This window comes from Erpetoichthys calabaricus, chromosome 13 (genome assembly GCF_900747795.2).
Source record: "Erpetoichthys calabaricus chromosome 13, fErpCal1.3, whole genome shotgun sequence".
NCBI classification, from domain to species: Eukaryota; Metazoa; Chordata; class Cladistia; order Polypteriformes; family Polypteridae; genus Erpetoichthys; species Erpetoichthys calabaricus.
Window position 1 is genome coordinate 21,043,938 of NC_041406.2, and position 19,630 is coordinate 21,063,567.

At 38.2% G+C, this 19,630-nt stretch overlaps 1 protein-coding gene across 6 annotated transcripts in view; it reads left to right on the forward strand.

Annotated features, from left to right (window-relative positions):
* The window catches only part of LOC114664026 (regulation of nuclear pre-mRNA domain-containing protein 1A-like), a 75,333-nt gene that overhangs the window by 18,992 nt on the left and 36,711 nt on the right, over positions 1–19,630 (forward strand). For all 6 annotated transcript variants that reach the window (XM_028817995.2, XM_028817996.2, XM_051935670.1 and 3 more), the window contains exons 2-4: positions 7,146–7,275; positions 12,339–12,445; positions 16,927–17,021. In XM_028817995.2, the coding sequence (XP_028673828.1) occupies positions 7,146–7,275; positions 12,339–12,445; positions 16,927–17,021 (332 nt within the window). The remainder of the gene's footprint in view (positions 1–7,145; positions 7,276–12,338; positions 12,446–16,926; positions 17,022–19,630) is intronic.

Genomic DNA, 19,630 nt, shown 5'->3' on the forward strand with positions numbered 1-19,630 from the left:
AATCGTGCTTTTATATCCACTAAACTGCATTACCATAAAGACCTTTACATTGATTTTTCAAATAAAATTAGATTTCAGTTGCAGCTTATTGAAATGCAGGTGTGAGATGTCAACCAAAATAGTTTTCTACAGCTATGTTTGTATATTTACAGTGCTATAAAGAGCATTAGAAGTGTTCAAATGCTTGTAATAATTAAATGGAAAACTTTAAAAATCAGTACATGATGTTGATGCAGTTTTATTGCATCAGTTAAATCACAGAATGATTTGTGCAGCAATAGATTTTTGGATTTAGCAAAGTCCTAAAGGTCTGTTTCTCTGCTTATTAGACATTACTTTAGAAATCCAGGTAATTACAACAGTTTTGTTGAGTAGCAATATTTTTATAACTTGATTTGTTTAAATGTGATCTGTGTGATTTTTTTTTTTTTTTTTTTTTTTTCCACAAACAATGATCCCAAATCATTGTGTAAAATGAATTAGAGTCTCTACTGGTATTAGTTTTAAGATAAGCAGAAGCCATGTTCTAAAGCCTACACTTATGCATTGGAGAGCTGAAAAATTGAATACAGTGATCCCTCGCTGTATCCTGCTTCGCCTTTCGCGGCTTCACTCTATCGCGGATTTTATATGTAAGCATATTTAAATATATATCGCGGATTTTTTGCTGGTTCGCGGATTTCTGAGGACAATGGGTCTTTTAATTTCTGGTACATGCTTCCTCAGTTGGTTTGCCCAGTTGATTTCATACAAGGGACGCTATTGGCAGATGGCTGAGAAGCTACCCAACTTACTTTTCTCTTTCTCTCTCTTGCGCTTTCTCTGATCCTGACGTAGGGGGTGTGAGCAGAGGGGCTGTTCGCACACCTAGACTATACGGAGGCTCGTCTAAAAATGCTGAAAGATTATCTTCACGTTGCTACCTTCTGTGCAGCTGCTTAGTGAAGCAACATGCTGCAAAGTGTCTCGCATACTTAAAAGCTCAAAGGGCACGTATTGATTTTTGCTCTCTCTCTCTCTGCTCCTGACAGAGGGGGTGTGAGCTGCCGCCTTCAACAGCTTTGTGCCGGGGTGCTTCGCATACTTAAAATCCAAACAGTCCTATTGATTTGTTTGCTTTCTCTGTCTTTATGACAGTCTCTGCTCCTGACGCGCACTCTCTTTTGAAGAGGAAGATATGTTTGCATTCTTTTATTTGTGAGACAGAACTGTCATCTCTGTCTTGTCATGGAGCACAGTAGGGCTGCACGATTAATTTTTTTTTTTTTCTCATGATAACGATATTTATGACCCACGATCAGTTAATAAATATCGTCGCGATTTTTCAGTATAAAGACCAAACTGTTTTTTATGGACTGAGTTTACGGATTGGACTGCGTCACTATGACGTTACTGCGTCTAGATTGCAAGCGCTTTCTGAAGCAGTAGAAGTCAATAGCAGCAATAACAGTCAGTAAGAATAAACATATGATGGCGGAGCAACGTGCAGAAGTGCGATCGTTAGTTCCTAAAAAGGGGTCATACTCAGTTGTCTGGAACTATTTCGATTTCGAGGAATGTGATGTTGATCAGGTACGAGTCTTGTGCAAACTTTGCTCCTGTTCCGTCCAAACGTCCCAAGGTAACACAACAAACCTCATCAACCACCTTAAAAGCCACCACAAAGTACACTATCAAGAATTTCAACGACTGAAGGCACAAACAGCAACAACAAAAAATTACCAGCCATCCACAACACAGACAACAATATCAGGGACATTGTTCAACGCAATACCATATCTGCCTAGCCAGTACCGCCGCTTCCTATACGCAGAGTACGCAGTCTGCGTAGGGCACCAACTCCCAGGGGGGCACCATCCCAGCTGCTCAAAAAAATCGTTTTTATATATTATAATAATAAATTAATATTAATAATATACATATACAAATAAACAAAAATATAAACGTATATATTGCATTTTACGGTGAACGCAGAGTAGGCTAAGCACACGTGATGACGCGCGCGCCCTCACCTCTGTACCCAAATCTCTGGATTGCTCTGCGCATAGCAGTGACGCTCCCTGTAACTGTTGCCTCTGCTGAGCGAAGTTTTTCTAAAATGAAGCTCATCAAAACGTACTTGCGCTCATCTATGGCACAAGAGCGCATGAGTGGTCTGGCAATTGTCAGCATCAACTCTGAATTAGCAAAGGTTTTATCATATGAAGAGCTCACTTACGACTTTGCCTCAAGAAAAAGCAGAAGTGTGCCTTTGTAAATTTTGAACTTTGGAAAGCTCCAGCAGATGACAGTGTTGATTTTATTTCAGTTTATTATTGTTTATTTTATTTATTATAAATGTTTTATTTAAAGTGTAATTTTAGTTTGTATTTTTTGCTGTAGAGCTACAATTGTAATTTATAAATGATACAATTTATTTATGTATTTACTTTTATTTGAATAAAGTTCTATTTTGGCCCCTATAGTAGGTGTTTTTTTTATTATTTTATTTTTACTTCCGAAATATTTGGGGGAGGGGGCACAAAAGTAAATTTCTGCTTAGGGCACCCATTTGGCCTAGCTCGCAAAGACACCGGGAAATAACAGAGGCGATCACGTACCATATAGCCAAGGATATGTGTCCAATAACCACCGTGAGCAGTGAGGGGTTTAACAAAATGATCGCAACACTTGATAAAAGATATAGCATTCCCTCACGCAACCATTTTTCCAATGTTGCGCAGCCCTCGCTGTATGCGAAATGCCGAAAAGAAATAGAAAGAGAAATTCTCAGCCTCGGCCTTGAATATTTTGCCGCCACAACCGACTTATGGTCAAGCAGAACTGCGGAACCTTATTTGAGCTTGACAGTTCATTTTATTGACAGCGAGTTTGAGATGAAAAGCAAGTTTTTGCAAACTTCGTTTTTCCCACAAGACCGTACAGCGGAGTTTATTGCAGTGGGCTTCAAAGAAGCGATGTCCGCATGGGGCTTGGTGGAAGAAAGACTTGTGTGCATCACAACGGACAATGCACTAATATGATTAGGGCAGCATCTGTGAATAACTGGCCAAGGCTACACTGCTTTGGTCACAGACTTCATTTACCAAAGGAATAATCGTCATTATTAATTGTGATAAAAATTTTGAGCAAAATAATCGTGATAATCATTTTTTCTGTTATCGTGCAGCCCTAGAGCACAGTTTAAACTTTTGAAAAAGAGACAAATGTTTGTTTGCAGTGTTTGAATAACGTTCCTGTCTCTCTACAACCTCCTGTGTTTCAGCGCAAATCTGTGACCCAAGCATGACAATATAAAAATAACCATATAAACATATGGTTTCTACTTCGCGGATTTTCTTATTTCGCGGGTGGCTCTGGAACGCAACCCCCGCGATGGAGGAGGGATTACTGTATATTTTGAAAATTTCCTTTGTGTTTTGGCCTAAATCTGACATTAAATGCTATATGGTAACTGTTCAACAAGTATTTGTTTCTTGATCCTCATTATTGTGGTGATAGATCAAGTTATTGACTAATCTGAGATGTGACAGAAGTTGTAGGCAGGAAGCCTGACTTTGAAACATCAAACTGTTGATTAAGAAAGGTGAGATGGGTTGGGGGTGGGGGGGGTTGGGTGTTGGGGTTGGTTGACCTAGGCTTGTGTAGAAAATATAAAGGTAGAATTGAGGTAGATGATGTGACTATATTTTTGTTTTAAATTAAGTGAACATTTCCTTTTTTCATCAATTTGTTCTTTTTATTAAAATCTACAATCTAAGAATATTGACCAAAAAAGAAAGTAGCTTTCAATAAGAGAAAACAGACCTTTACATTTTGATGTGAACAATACAAAATAATTGAAAGCGTATTTTTAATATTAATAATTTTCTTTGCATAATTAGTTTATCATTACACAGCATTTTAATTAGCACTCTGAATATAATAATGCATAATGTTAATAAAAATGCATTAACATAGACATGAGTTTTACAACTGTATCTTAGGTTGGATTGGAACTATAGCATGAAAACATTTTAATTTGAATTAGCGGAAATTGATTCTGGGTTAAGCTCTGTCTATGAGCAAGCTTTTACCAAGGTGGAGAATGTCACCCCTAAAATATTACTGCTCATATATGTACTTTGCGTATTAACCGTGTGCCCCTTTTGCACAAACTTTTAAGTTACTTGCTTGGTTTGCTTTCCCTAACACCGCAGGCCCCTTTTACCTTTTAGCACTTTGACTTTGAATTTCATTTCTTCTTTGCTAAACTATCCTTACTGATAATGTCAGTTTTATGTGGTGATACATGGCCAAATGATTTTTGGTACACTCTCCCATGATTAGCTTTGATATACCAGTTGTCTAAGAAGCGTGATTTAGCAATTTTCAAGAATGCTTATTAAAATGAATGTAAGGATTTCATTATTTATAACCTGTTAACTTTTTGCATCTTTAAAGTAGGTGGTAATTAGGGATGTGTGTTGGATAATTCATGTTCAGACAATGTTGATAGAATATTTAGTAATGTTTAAATTATGAAATGTATATTAACAAAAGCAATAGCATATCTCATTGATAACCATCCTGAACAGTCAGAACCTACCAGATGCTTCTCAGTATTTGATATTTAACAGTAACACAAATACCATAGCAGCATGTGACTTGTATTTGGAAAAATAAAATAATGTTTAATCCTGTAGCACAGTGTTTGTCTGTGGTGCCGCATAGTGTATGTAGGTCCAGCATCCTGGGTTTAAAATCCTACATTTAGCCAATAGTTAAAGTGAAGTTTTCATGTTGACCTGTATTTGCTTGGTTTTTCTACCACATTTCCAAAGCTCTATCAGTCAGTTAACCTCCTTAGCATTAACCCCAAGTGTTTCTCAGGCTTGGAATTCTATGTAATTACGGTTATGCCCTAGTGGCTCTCACTCAGAGATTGCTGTATTTTTTGCACATACTGTACACTGTTAAGCCCAAACAGCACTTGGAACAGTATTCTGCTGCCATCTAGTGCATAAAATAACATCATGCTGCATAAAAAAAAAATTTAAAAAAATCTTGAGTGTTTTACAACCCTATGGTAGTTCGTCAATATTCAAGAATGGGGTGGAAACGTCAACTAAAATACACAATGGTGTGTAAATGAAAAAAATATAAGCTCAGTTTTAGAACAAACAAAAACTGAACCATTAGTTGAATCAAGCAATAGTGATGACATTGTGAATTTGTCGTCCAAGTGGAAGGACCAGGAAGAGCACTGTTCACAATACAGCAACTGTCAATGTTTATTTCAGGGGAAATGTAGTCTCATTTAGCCATATTTATAATATATGTTTGGAGACAACCATGAGTGTATATTACTTAAAACTGGGTGAAAACAAGTAAACTGTTCACTGAGTGTCACATTTCTAAACCAATCCAACACCTTATGAAGGCAACGCTCAAAGCAGGAGCAGTGATCTCATTAACCTCACAGAAAGCAAGCTTCTGATTATGATAAACAGTCTACAGCAGAAAAGTCTACTAAAGAGACACCAATTCAACATGTGTGTAGAATTCTGAGGAAAAAAATGAATTTAATCCATTTTGGAATAAAGCTGTAACATAACGAAATGTGGAAAAAGTGATGCGCTGTGAATACTTTCCGGATGCACTGTACTGATACAGTAGTCAAAAAATCAGATATCGTAGCCGACAGAAGCACTTCTCAAATGCGTGGAGCCAAGTATCTACATTAGTCTGTGTGTGCGACTGTCTCTTCTGTCACTATACTCATTAATCATTAATCTTCAGTTAACCTGTGCTACTGATCCCTGAATGCCATCCATCCATCCATTTTCCAACCCGCTGAATCCAAACACAGGGTCACGGGGGTCTGCTGGAGCCAATCCCAGCCAACACAGGGCACAAGGCAGGGAACCAATCCTGGGCAGGGTGCCAACCCACCGCAGGACACACACAAACACACCCACACACCAAGCACACACTAGGGCCAATTTAGAATCGCCAATCCACCTAACCTGCATGTCTTTGGACTGTGGGAGGAAACCGGAGCGCCCGGAGGAAACCCACGCAGACACGGGGAGAACATGCAAACTCCACGCAGGGAGGACCCGGGAAGTGAACCCGGGTCTCCTAACTGCAAGGCAGCAGCGCTACCACCGTGCCGCCCTATCCCTGAATGGATAACAGCAATTTTACCTTTTAATTTTTTCTCAGCATCAAGTTTTTTGTTCAGTTTCTTTTGCTCTGTCCCTGAAACCCTGGCGGTTTAAAGCCCACAAACTGTTGAAAGTGGGGTGTGGTGTCTTAGGATTTCACCATTTTTCACTACAAACCTTTTAATGGGTTGTCCCCAGCCATTTGTTTCATTTGAGAATCCTGTCTGGCACCATGAGACTAGAGGCAATGTGGAAGTCACGAAGCCTTTTGTTTTGGTAGCTCACAGTAACACAATAGGCATGTCCATCTTGCATTGATATTCAACCCTCACTTGTGCAAGCAACAGAAATAATATAAGAAAGGTGTTTAAAGGAATACACTTCTGCTGTCCCAGTTGCAGCATAGGGCTGTGTGTTGGTGACTGTTTCAAAACACATTACATGATGGACATGTACTAAATCTGCATCCTTACAGCAGCAGGCACTAGATATACCTTTCCTACTATATTTCTGATAAAATTTTGTTTTTTATATGTTTCTGTCACGCAGAATTTATTTTTTCTTCTTTGGTGGGGGAAAAAAATCCAAGTTTTTGGCCTGTTTTTCCAGGGATAAACCTAACACTAAGGAGGTTACTCTAGGGATACTAAACTGGGTGTATGTGGCTGAAGAGTTGATGTATTTAAGTGTGTTTCCCATGATGGACTGTAGACCTATCCAGGGCTATTTCCTAATATTGTACTTTATACTGCTGGCTGAGGTTCCATTCACCCCTCCTACATGACCCTTAATTGAATTAAGCAAGTTTGAGATTGTCCTATTATGTTGTGATATTCCAGGCTATGGTAAAAATATCTCGGCATAGTCTTTGCTTTGAATCAGTTATTCCACAGAATAATTTTGTCATATTACTATTGATAGAGGACTATCACTTTTCAATTAATACATTTACATGAAATAATTTGAAGATAACAAATTTATGTTTTGTCTTTTTAGCCAAGGCTGGTAGAAAACTGACGTTTCTTTATCTGGCCAATGATGTCATCCAAAACAGCAAACGAAAAGGACCAGAGTTTACAAAAGATTTTGCGCCAGTTATAGTGGATGCCTTTAAACATGTTGCAAGGTATTTTTTTCCTTTTTGTCTGAAATAAACACAGCTTCTTTCTTTACATCCATGATTTATTTTTTTCAGTCTGCTGACAGTACAGTATATTATTATATTACCAGTAACGGCGTACTGCACGATAACGTGCATTGAACACATTTGACTTGAGCATTCATAGTTTTCATCCTCTTTCTCTGTCTCTGTTTAGCATTCATTTGCTCAGAGGTTGATGCGCTTGCTGCTTCTTGAGCAAGCACTTCTTTTCTCCACCCTAGCTTCCCACTGCTTCTCTTATTTCGTCAACATCTTTTCACGTTAAAACTGATTTAGTTTTTGTGTTGCAATTACTTAGTACGTTTTTCTTAATTTTTCACTTAAGCTGGCACTTAAGTCTTCAATCTGCCTCAAGATTGATTTAAGATATGATGAGGTAGGGGAAGTGACTGCGAAGATGGTAGGGAATGAGAATGATGCACGTGCGTATGCTCCGCACGACTGCCCTGCTGGGCGCTGCCAAGAGTTGATTCTACAGTAAAATTGAAGAGTAATAAAAATCATCACCCCAAAAGCAGATAGTAGACGTCATGTAGTATATGTGTACCAAATTTCAGGTCAATAGGTGAAATGGTTTGTGAGCTACAGGTGATTTAAAATCCTGGACAGACAAATGAACAGCCACGGTAGCGTATTATATATAAAGATTATATTATTTCCATACTTAAGGTCATGGTACCAGCTATTGTTGTTGAACTTCAGTTTTATTGTTAAAGAACAAATTTACTTAAGGGTAGATTTAACCAATCAAAGAGCAGAGAGATGTGCTGCTCTAGTCGGGATGTATTAGTGAGGTAGCAGAGATAGTCACATGTTGAATGACAGCATAGATTTAGGAAAACAAAACTGACCTTTAGCTTTTATTACCTTAATTAAACTTGTTTCTCAATCTTGGCTTGTACTTATTCAGGATATATATTATTTTTAAATTTTTAATGCTATATTTATCTCAAGCAGAAAAATAGAGCATTGAGTTGGGAAGCCTTGACTAAACTTTACTGTTATAATGGGCTGTAGGCCTTAACTGAATAAGCAGATCAGGAAATTGATAGTTATATTTTCCTATGCATCAATTGGATATTGGTGTTATGTTTAATAATTGTTTGAAACTGAAATAAGAACAAAAGTAATAAATATGTATTTCATTACTATGTATAGGAGATCTTGCTGCAGTGAGCGTAATATTTACATATGTGCAAGGCTGTGTGAAGTTTATGAAGTCCTTTTATCTATATTCCGTATTTTTTTTGTGATATCTTTATTTAGTTGGTGCTAGCTTTTTTTTTTTTTTTTTTTTTTTTTTTGAAGACAAGGGGTGTATATTCATCAATATTTAAATATGTTCTTTTGAGCAACTAATACATATGATACACTAGAGAACTGGATCATGTGTGGTAGTAAAAGGACTGCAAAGTTCATTAGCTCACACAGCAAAGTAAATATAACTAGAGACTAAGATAATTGAATTAAAGTTAAACCAATTACTGGGAGAAAGTGTGAGAGTTTTTGAGTTCATTTATCTCCTTAAACACAGATGTCAATAACTAAAGAAAATAGAACATGGTGACTCTACCTTATTATATGCATCCTTCTTAATTACCTTTCAGTAAAGAAAGCAACAGGACCACATTCCACAGTCTTCAGACTATTATTACAAGTGATGCTGAGATTCATATCTAACACAAGCTATATAAAAGTATTAGTCATGGTAAGGTCAAGGAAACCTTTGCTCTCAAAAACTCACCGTATCATTGTCTCGGTTGAAGCCTAGCTGTAAATGACTCCTCCAGATTGACAATAATCGTAACATTCCAGCAATACTTCAGAGGTTGGATATCCTCTTGAACCAGTATAAATGTTATGGAAGGACTTGGAATGGTAGGTTTATTCAAGATAATCATCAAATTTGACTTGAATATAGAAGTTTTGTAAGCAAGAATGGGCAAAAATTAAAGTAATGCTGAATAACAGATCATTAACTATATAAACTGGTTGCTGCCTTAGCTGCTAAAGGATTTGGGGGTTATTTAATTAAAATGTCAATGTCAATTTATTTATATAGCACATTTAAAACAACGTAGTAATGCTGTGGCCAAAGTGCTTTTCAATTATAGTATAGAATAAAAGAACAACAAAACAATGAACATAAAAACATAAATAGAAATAAAATATATGAACATAAAATAAGATGCATAATAAATAAAAGTAACGTTATATAATCACAAAGAGGAAACCATCAGTATTACCGAAGGTCACGGAATGCAAGTGAATAGAAATGAGTCTTTAATCTTGTTTTAAATGGTTCAATTGTAGACAACTCCTTTATATGATGGGGTAAAGAGTTCCACAGGTCGAGGCACAGCAGCTGCATAGGCCCTGTCCCCCTTGGTTTTACACTTTGTACAAGGGACAACAAGAGACAACTGATCAGAAGATGTAAGCACTCTGGATGGCTGGTGTAAAACACACAGATCAGATAAATAGGCAGGAGCAAGCCCATGTAAAGATTTAAAAACTAGCAGCAAGATTTTAAAATCAATTCGAAAACTGACAGGCAGCCAATGTAAAGAAGCTAAAATAGGAGAAACAGAGTCATTCTTTTTTGCCCCAACCAGAAAGCGAGCGGCAGCATTTTGGACCAGCTGTAACCTGTGTATCAGAGATTTGTTAATCCCAGAATTCAGCGAGTTGCTGTAATCGAGGCGAGAAAAAATAAAAGCATGAGTAGAAGATAAAAAAAGGCTTGATCTTCCCTAATAGACTAAGTTGGAAAAAGCAACTCTTGACTACAGAATTTACTTGTTTCTCAAAAGAGAGGTTACTGTCAAAGGTAACACAAAGATTGCGGACTTGAGGTTTGGAAAAGACAGAGAAAGAGCCGAGAAGTCCAAGACCAATTTGGGCTTTAGCTGATGGACCCACTATAAGCACCTCCATTTTATTTTGATTCAGATCAAGAAAACTATTAGCCATCCAGGATCTTAGTTCAGACAGACAGTTGTGGAGTTGATTTGTTGCAGACAGGAATATAAACCTGAGTATCATCAGCATAGCAGTGAAAAGAAATGTTAAATTTCCTAAAAATCTCTCCAATAGGGTGAAGGTATATAGAGAATAAAATAGGACCCAAAATGGATCCCTGAGGAACACCACATTTAAGAGGAGCAGTAGATGAAAAAGAGGAATTAAAAGTCACTGAAAAGTGTCTACCAGTTAAATATGACCTGAACCAGTTAAGAGCTGCCCCTTTAAGCCCAGTAAGATGTTCAAGCCGCATCAGCAATATTTCATGTCAATGGTGTCAAAGGCAGCAGACAGGTCAAGGAGGAGAAGGACTACCGCATCACCTGAGTCAGTAATAAGAGAGATGTCGTTGAACACTTTCAGGAGTGCCGTTTCAACACTATGATAACGCCTAAAGCCAGATTGGTAAATCTCAAATAAATTATTGGAGTTACTGTGATCGACTAATTGATTATAAATAATTCTTTCTGGAATTTTAGCCAGAAACGGCAGTTGGGAAATTGGACGAAAATTGGCTAAAACTCCAGGATCTAATTCTGCCTTTTTTAGACGGGGACAGACAGCAGCATGTTTAAGAAATGAGGGCACAACCCCCGAACTAATAGAATCATTTATAATGGCTAGTAAGGATGGGCCCAACACATCAAAGTCTTCCACTAAGAGACGTGGTGGAACAATATCAAGGGGGCTGGAAGCTGGTTTAAGGGTGTCAGTAGTTCTTTTTAGCTGTGAAAGTGAGACTAGATTCACTTCTGCACACAGGAATTAAGTTTCTGTTAAATTAAAATGCTTTATCTTAATACATAATTCTCCTGCCTCCTCACTCACTCACGTCCGTCCGAAGCCGAATGCGCAGTCGCCTTCTGCACAGCTGCGCGAAAAACCCTACGAGACCGACTTCCAACCCCAACATCGTGGCAGGCGACGGATTTACGGCCGCAAAAATTCAAAGAGAAAGGCGACTTCGATTAAAGCTCTAGAGGCCTGAAAGTCGATTTCGACTACAGCTCGAGGCCTAATTACGCATTCTGATTCAATTACGCATTCATTCAATACACCTATATCAGGTTTGTGGTGCTTATACTTATTACTATTCCATATTGTACTGGAACATCCATCCATTTTCCAACCCGCTGAATCCGAACACAGGGTCACGGGGGTCTGCTGGAGCCAATCCCAGCCAACACAGGGCACAAGGCAGGGAACCAATCCTGGGCAGGGTGCCAACCCACCGCAGGTACTGGAACATTCATCATTCAATATTATACTATAGGCATGGAAAATTCATCAACTAACCGTACAAGCCTGTACAGTAATGAGTAAAGCGGACTACAATCATTACAAAACAACTTCTTCGTTTCTTATCATTTGTTCTTCATACACTGCTGACACAAACTCGTGCCCGTTTCATCTTACGTTGTCGAAACGGGCTCTTTATCTAGTTTAATACATAATAAAAACAAGCATCCTGTATTTGTATGTTAATTGCTTGAGGTTTTTTTTTTGTGTTCTTAAAAATGTTAAATCTTTTTTTACTTTTGTTTTGTATACAAAACTAAACACAGCTGTACATTGTAGTAACTGAGTAAGTTCACTCTGTCAGCTACAATGGCAACAATGTCGGTCTGTTTGAAGTAACACAGGAATTTTAGATGTACAAAGGATGAAAATGATTATTTCCACTGTTTGTCTAACCTTTGCCTGCTTTTTTCTATTACAGAAGCTGTAGCCTATTGTAGCAGCATTTGGCATAAGGCACCAAATCTTACTGATAGATCATTCTAACTTAGCATACATTTACAGTAACACAAATCCATTTATATTGGTTTACAGTGTAGAAAATGTGCGACTTTTATAACCGAGTGATACCTGAGGTTTGTATGTTTCACTATCTATAGGCATATGTAGGTTATTTAATTTACGGTATTTTGTAATGCTTGTATTATTAAGTCCTTAGGCTTGTTTTCCCCATTTTGTAATTTTTTTTTTCTCTTTGCTAACAGTGAAAGCGATGAAAGCTGTAAGAAGCACCTAATACGTGTTTTATCAATCTGGCATGAAAGAGCTGTTTACGAAAATGATTTACTTGACCAACTTAAGCAAGTTCTGCGTGAGTTCTTTTTTATATAATTAATCATTCTGCTGTTATCCCCATGCAATTTTTACGTCACTTTCAAGATTGTGTTTAATGAACCATTTTCCATCTGTCTATGCATTTTTAAAGCCCACTTATTCCAACATCTGAGCAATTCCCACTGGTAAGAACGAGAAAGTCAATACAATTGCCTAATTTAGAAAAGTGTCACTAAATATGTGGTGATCTAATATTCCGTAATTCATAATCATGGGTTTGTTGAAATGTTAGATTAGATAAACATTAATCCCACGGGGAAATTCAGATGCATACAACATAAGAATCATAAAAAAACAGCGATACATACTGACAGGATAAATAATAGTCAATAAATCAATTGATAATTACTAAAAATCAAACAAAACTTTGCATACTAACTTTATAAATTAGTTTGATTTGCAAGAAGATAGCTGTTTTTTTCTCACTGTAAAATGATTAATCATTAAAAAGTTAAATGATAATAATCTCATATAGAATATACATAAGAGTAAGTTTAGACAGTATAGCAGAATGATATCATAAGAGGGAAGCCTACATGATCAGTTCGAAAATTGAATGCAGAACGGGGCAGTGATTATTTGAACATTAGGACCAAAAGAGCTTAACTGGTTGAGACAGGCCATTGTGTATCAGAGACCACAATCCAGTTTACCTAGCTCTACAGTATATTATAGTGTAATTGGCTTTGGTCCAAATTAGTGTTTAAATATCTAATTAACAGACTTCAAACTTTCAATCAGAATTTTATTAAACACATCATTTTCAGAAATTCAAAATGGCTTTATAATCTTGAAAGGAAAGTAACTGCCTGAAACTTGATAAAATACTGCCTACGCGATTTACTTGTTAAAAAAGTTTCTTAACAGGTGTAAAACAAATAATTTTCTGTCTTTGCATTAGGACACAAGGTGTTTACTGATTGTAATAAGTTTTCAAACTGTAAAACATTCGTAAGTTGTGAATTTTACCTACATATCTTTATATATTATTGTATTAGGTCGGCTGTAGTTATTGATCATATTTACCTGCTGTAGCCACTGATTGACAAATTGTAATTGATACAGTAATTCATTGTATTCATAGTCTCCGAAGACAGGCTTAGAGCAGTCTGTGAAGATATGAAACCATTAGAGAAAAATACCCAGAATGTTCCAAATTATTCACATTGGGTCTCTCAATTCAAATATAATGCTTTTAATTGCAAAACATTCACCCTTTCAGTTAACTATGTAAAATTAGTATTGGTATTTGCAGAATTTCCACCCATTATTATTGTTTTTTTAAGTTTAAGATCAAATACAGTGCATCCGGAAAGTATTCACAGCGCATCACTTTTTCCACATTTTGTTATGTTACTGCCTTATTCTAAAATGGATTAAACTCATTTTTTTCCTCAGAATTCTACACACAACACCCCATAATGACAACGTGAAAAAAGTTTACTTGAGGTTTTTGCAAATTTATTAAAAATAAAAAAACTGAGAAATCCCATGTACATAAGTATTCACAGCCTTTGCTCAATACTTTGTCGATGCACCTTTGGCAGCAATTACAGCCTCAAGTCTTGTTGAATATGATGCCACAAGCTTGGCACGCCTATCCTTGGCCAGTTTCGCCCATTACTCTTTGCAGCACCTCTCAAGCTCCATCAGGTTGGATGGGAAGCGTCGGTGAACAGCCATTTTAAGATCTCTCCAGAGATGTTTAATCTGATTAAAGTCTGGGCTCCGGCTGGGCCACTCGAGGACATTCACAGAGTTGTCCTGAAGCCACTCCTTTGATATCTTGGCTGTGTGCTTAGGGTCGTTGTCCTGCTGAAAGATGAACCGTCGCCCCAGTCTGAGGTCAAGAGCGCTCTGGAGCAGGTTTTCATCCAGGATGTCTCTGTACATTGCTGCAGTCATCTTTCCCTTTATCCTGACTAGTCTCCCAGTCCCTGTCACTGAAAAACATCCCCACAGCATGATGCTGCCACCACCATGCTTCACTGTAGGGATGGTATTGACCTGGTGATGAGCGGTGCCTGGTTTCCTCCAAACGTGACGCCTGGCATTCACACCAAAGAGTTCAATCTTTGTCTCATCAGACCAGAGAATTTTCTTTCTCATGGTCTGAGAGTCCTTCAGGTGCCTTTTGGCAAACTCCAGGTGGGCTGCCATGTGCCTTTTACTAAGGAGTGGCTTCCGTCTGGCCACTCTACCATACAGGCCTGATTGGTGGATTGCTGCAGAGATGGTTGTCCTTCTGGAAGGTTCTCCTCTCTCCACAGAGGACCTCTGGAGCTCTGACAGAGTGACCATCGGGTTCTTGGTCACCTCCCTGACTAAGGCCCTTCTCCCCCGATCGCTCAGTTTAGATGGCCGGCTAGCTCTAGGAAGAGTCCTGGTGGTTTCGAACTTCTTCCATTTACGGATGATGGAGGCCACTGTGCTCATTGGGACCTTCAAAGCAGCAGAAATTTTTCTGTAACCTTCCCCAGATTTGTTTCCTTGAGACAATCCCGTCTCAGAGGTCTACAGACAATTCATTTGACTTCATGCTTGGTTTGTGCTCTGACATGAACTGTCAACTGTGGGACCTTATATAGACAGGTGTGTGCCTTTCCAAATCCTGTCCAGTCAACTGAATTTACCACAGGTGGACTCCAATTAAGCTGCAGAAACATCTCAAGGATGATCAGGGGAAACAGGATGCACATGAGCTCAATTTTGAGTTTCATGGCAAAGGCTGTGAATACTTATGTACATGTGCTTTCTCAATTTTTTTATTTTTAATAAATTTGCAAAAACCTCAAACTTTTTTCACGTTGTCATTATGGGGTGTTGTGTGTAGAATTCTGAGGAAAAAAATGAATTTAATCCATTTTGGAATAAGGCTGTAACATAACAAAATGTGGAAAATGTGATGCGCTGTGAATACTTTCCGGATGCACTGTATGTTATAATTCATTTAATGGTTATCATATTGAAATGGTTATTAATGACACATTAAGAGAAGCATCATTAGTTCTGATTAATGTATATGTAAGTTTTGACTGGAAATGAATATGCCATTGAATAATATCTTTTAGGCGGCACGGTGGCGCAGTGGGTAGCGCTGCTGCCTCGCAGTTGGGGGACCTGGGTTCGCTTCCCGGGTCCTCCCTGTGTGGAGTTTACATGTTCTCCCCGTGTCTGCGTGGGTTTCCTCTGGGCGCTCCGGTTTCCTCCCACAGTCCAAAGACATGCAGGTTAGGTGGATTGGCGATTCTAAATTGGCCCTAGTGTGTGCTTGGTGTGTGGGTGTGTTTGTGTGTGTCCTGCGGTGGGTTGGCACCCTGCCCAGGATTGGTTCCTGCCTTGTGCCCTGTGTTGGCTGGGATTGGCTCCAGCAGACCCCCGTGACCCTGTGTTCGGATTCAGCGGGTTGGAAAATGGATGGATGGATAATATCTTTTAAAGTTTACATGCATGAAGCTATATTGTTCCCATCACTGAACTTGAGGTACGTCATGTTTGACTTTAAACAGAATTAAGAATACTGTGATGATTTCTGCAAATACTAAAAATAGCTTAAAATGTTTGAAATGAAGCACTCTAAAAGTTATGCTTGCCAGCTCAGCATAATTCTCCGGTCTTTGCTCAACAGTGTACAAAGCTATGCTTAAGTCTGAAAGAGTAATTATTGAAATTTTACCTGCAACAGAAAATATGTCATTAACGTCTTGAGTTAAGGCTGTGCTATTGCAGCAGCCAGTCCTAAACTAATATTTTTAAAGCAGATTGGTGTGTTTTAAAATGAAACTGCAATTGTAGGGCTCTTGTGGTTTTTAGTAACTTGAGAAAGGCAAGATCAATTAGATTTAGTTGTACAATTATTAAATACGTTCAAGTTCTGACTTTGGTTTCATTAATAAATACTTCACATTGGTTCTTTGATTGCATTTCTGATGTTGTTAATCTTATTAGACATGACTGCTGCAATTATAGTAAATGAGTTTTTCAATAATTAATTTAAAACTAAATCTTAGGGACACATAAGCTGCCTTCAGTTTAATAGTCAGTGTTAGAACTACTTGATCTTTTATTTAGTTCAAATTACAAATGTAGTGTGTGCATAAAGTGACATTATTATATCCCACTATATTTATGAAGTGCAATATTCAGTTGGTGATCATGTTTATTTATATAAAATAACCTGGGGTAGTTTACTGTAACTACTATACAAGTAACTTTCTTTTACTTTTAATGCTTTCGTTTCATGCAGTTTGGTAAGGCCATAGTGGCTGTCAGTCTTCACCAAAATTTTTATTAAGACCAGGTGTGTTGCAGTTAGATGAAACTCGGATTTGATAGATTGTGAACCGAGCAATTGGTTTTTTAAAATTGAGACTCTTAAATGTTTTTAATCTCACATTTTTTTTTGGTGTCATTAATTAGTTATTTTCGTCATTTTGTTATTTATGCTTCTAATTTTAGAAGGAGATAAAAAGCCAAAGAAACGGCCATATGAGGAAGTAAAGATTGACTTAGATGTATATCCATGCCAGAGCTCTCCTGGTGATCCTCCTCAGGTATGGTGATTTGTTTTTTGCTTGTTTAATAGTAATGATGAGTGTCTTATTTTACAACTTTTTTTTCAGTGCATGGGAGTACATTTTAATCTTATCAGATGACAAGACTTGCAGTATTAACTAAATTAAAGTGATTTTGGACAGAGAAGGCACTTTATGGAGTGTATGGAATGCAGCATACTGCATATAAATTCAATTTAATTTTAAAAATGCTGCTTATTTGACTTTCAGACTTGTGTAAAAGGGAATTGAAGCATGGGTTTGCTCCAGAGACAGAGAGCCTTGCACGGTGTGTTGCCTTCTGGGTGCACAGTTGGGAAACCTCCCAGGAAGGGTGAATAGGCTCTTAGTCAGAGCAGGGGTAGATCCAGTTGTCATTGTCCATGTTGGAACAAATGACATACATAAGGATAGTCTGTCAGTTCTGCGATCCAAATTCAAAGAGTTATGTGCCAGGCTGAGGAGCAGAACTGACAAGGTAGTCTTCTGTGAAGTTCTGCCTGTGCCAAATGCCAGTCCAGGTAAGTGAGCAATTGGGACTCTTTTTGGAACAGATGGGACCTTTTCCACTGTGACGGGTTACATCTGAACCGGAGGGGCACCCGTGTACTGGGGAGGTGTATGAATAGGTTAGTTGAGGTTTATTTAAACTAGGAAAGTGGTGGGCAGGGTGTTTAGGACAGACCAGGTTTAGAACTATACATGTAGGAACAAACAATAGTAACAGGAGTAACACATTAATAATAGCTTGCCTTTCTGCTAGAAGTATCAAAAAATTAGACAAGTGACTTGAGGTTTGTATGTAGTCAGTCAGTCATTCTTCAACCCGCTATATCCTAACACAGGGTCACGGGGGTGAGATGGAGCCAATCCCAGCCAGCATAGGGCGCAAGGCAGGAACAAACCCCGGACAGGGCGCCAGCCAACCGCAGGGCACACACATACATCCGCACACCAAGCACACACTAGGGACAATTTAGGATCGCCAATGCACCTAACCTGCATGTCTTTGGACTGTGGGAGGAAACCGGAACAGCAGAGCATAATTATGATGATATAGCAGGAACGGAATCTTGACTAAATAACAAAGATGGAGATTAGTGTAACATTTTTTTAGGAAACATAAACTGAACAGATGCTGCTTATGTCAAACAGAATTTAAATGCAAGTCTTCTTCAGTTGGACGATGAGCTCCATCTTAGTGAGGACATGTGGCTTTGTCTGGTAAGTATTAGAGAAAGTGGCCTTTTTTTTTTGGAGTGTGTTATAGACCACTCAATGTTCAACACACATCTTTTTAGTAATATTAAAAGGGCAAGTTTACAGGGGGATATTATAGTCATGGGTGACTTTCCGAAGTATCCAAATATTAACTGGGATAACCTTGCAAATGGTGGAGCACAAGAGCAGGACTTTTTAGAAGTAATCAGTGACTGTTGTTTAACAGGTCAGGTTGGGGAGTATGCACTGGTACAACGCATTGCCACAGCCACCATACAACGAAACAGCTCAGGGTCCTGGTTGGCAACCTCCCAGGCAGACACACGGTCCAATCCCACTCACTAGAAATGATCATCTATCTGCCGCAGCCAGGTGTTACATGGGTGTCCCCTTGACCTGGTCCAGCCACTCAGGTCTTCAACAATGAGGATCCTGCGAGCCTGGATCATCCTTGGGGAATCACGCCATGTGACCGTAGTGCTGTAACTGATGCTTCCTCACATGCGAGTAATGTGACTCATTTGGGACTAGGTAAGCAACTGCTCATTCGACACAAAATCAAGCCAGCGGTACCCAAGGATTCTCTAAAGAGACACAGTACTGAAGTATGCTAAAGCGTGAATGCGGGGTGAAACTGTCTGGATTTAGTGTTTTGTAATAATCAGGATAGAACTGAGTGTAATTGAACCACTAGGGTCAAGTGACCATAATATAATTCAGTTCTCAGGGTTTTGTAAGAGTATGGATGCAAAGAGTAAAATTGTTAAGTTTAGCTTTGGTAGAGCAAATTTTGAACAGATGCAGCAAAGTCTAAAGATGATAGACTACAATAAGCTTTTAAGTGTGGAGACAGTCGAGACGCAGTGGAACATGTTTAAAAATATTTTATGTGTAATGCAGGGCAGGTACATGCATACCTAAGTTTGGAATTAATAGGAAATTAAAAAAAAAACAACTCTGCAGTGGGTTAATAAAGAGTTAAAAATGAAGCTGCAAAGGAAAAACAGCTGTATAAGACATATAATTTAAAAAAAAAATGAAAAATTATTACAGAAGGGTAAGGACAGCTTACAGGCTTGGGCAGATTTGTGGCAGATGAAATTTAATGTCAGTAAATGTGAGGTATTACACATAAAGTGAAAATGTTAGGTTTGAATATACAATGGAAGGTCTGAAAATTGAGAGTACACCTTATGAGAAGGATTTAAGAGTCGTAGCTATTGAGAAGGCAAACAGAATGTGAGGTTATATAACACAATGTGTGGAGTAAAAGTCCAAGGAGGTTGTGCTTAAATTTTATAATGCATTGGTGAGGCCTCATCTAAAGTACTGTGTGCAGTTTTTGTCTCCAGGCTACAAAAAGGACACAGCAGTGCTAGAAAAGGTTC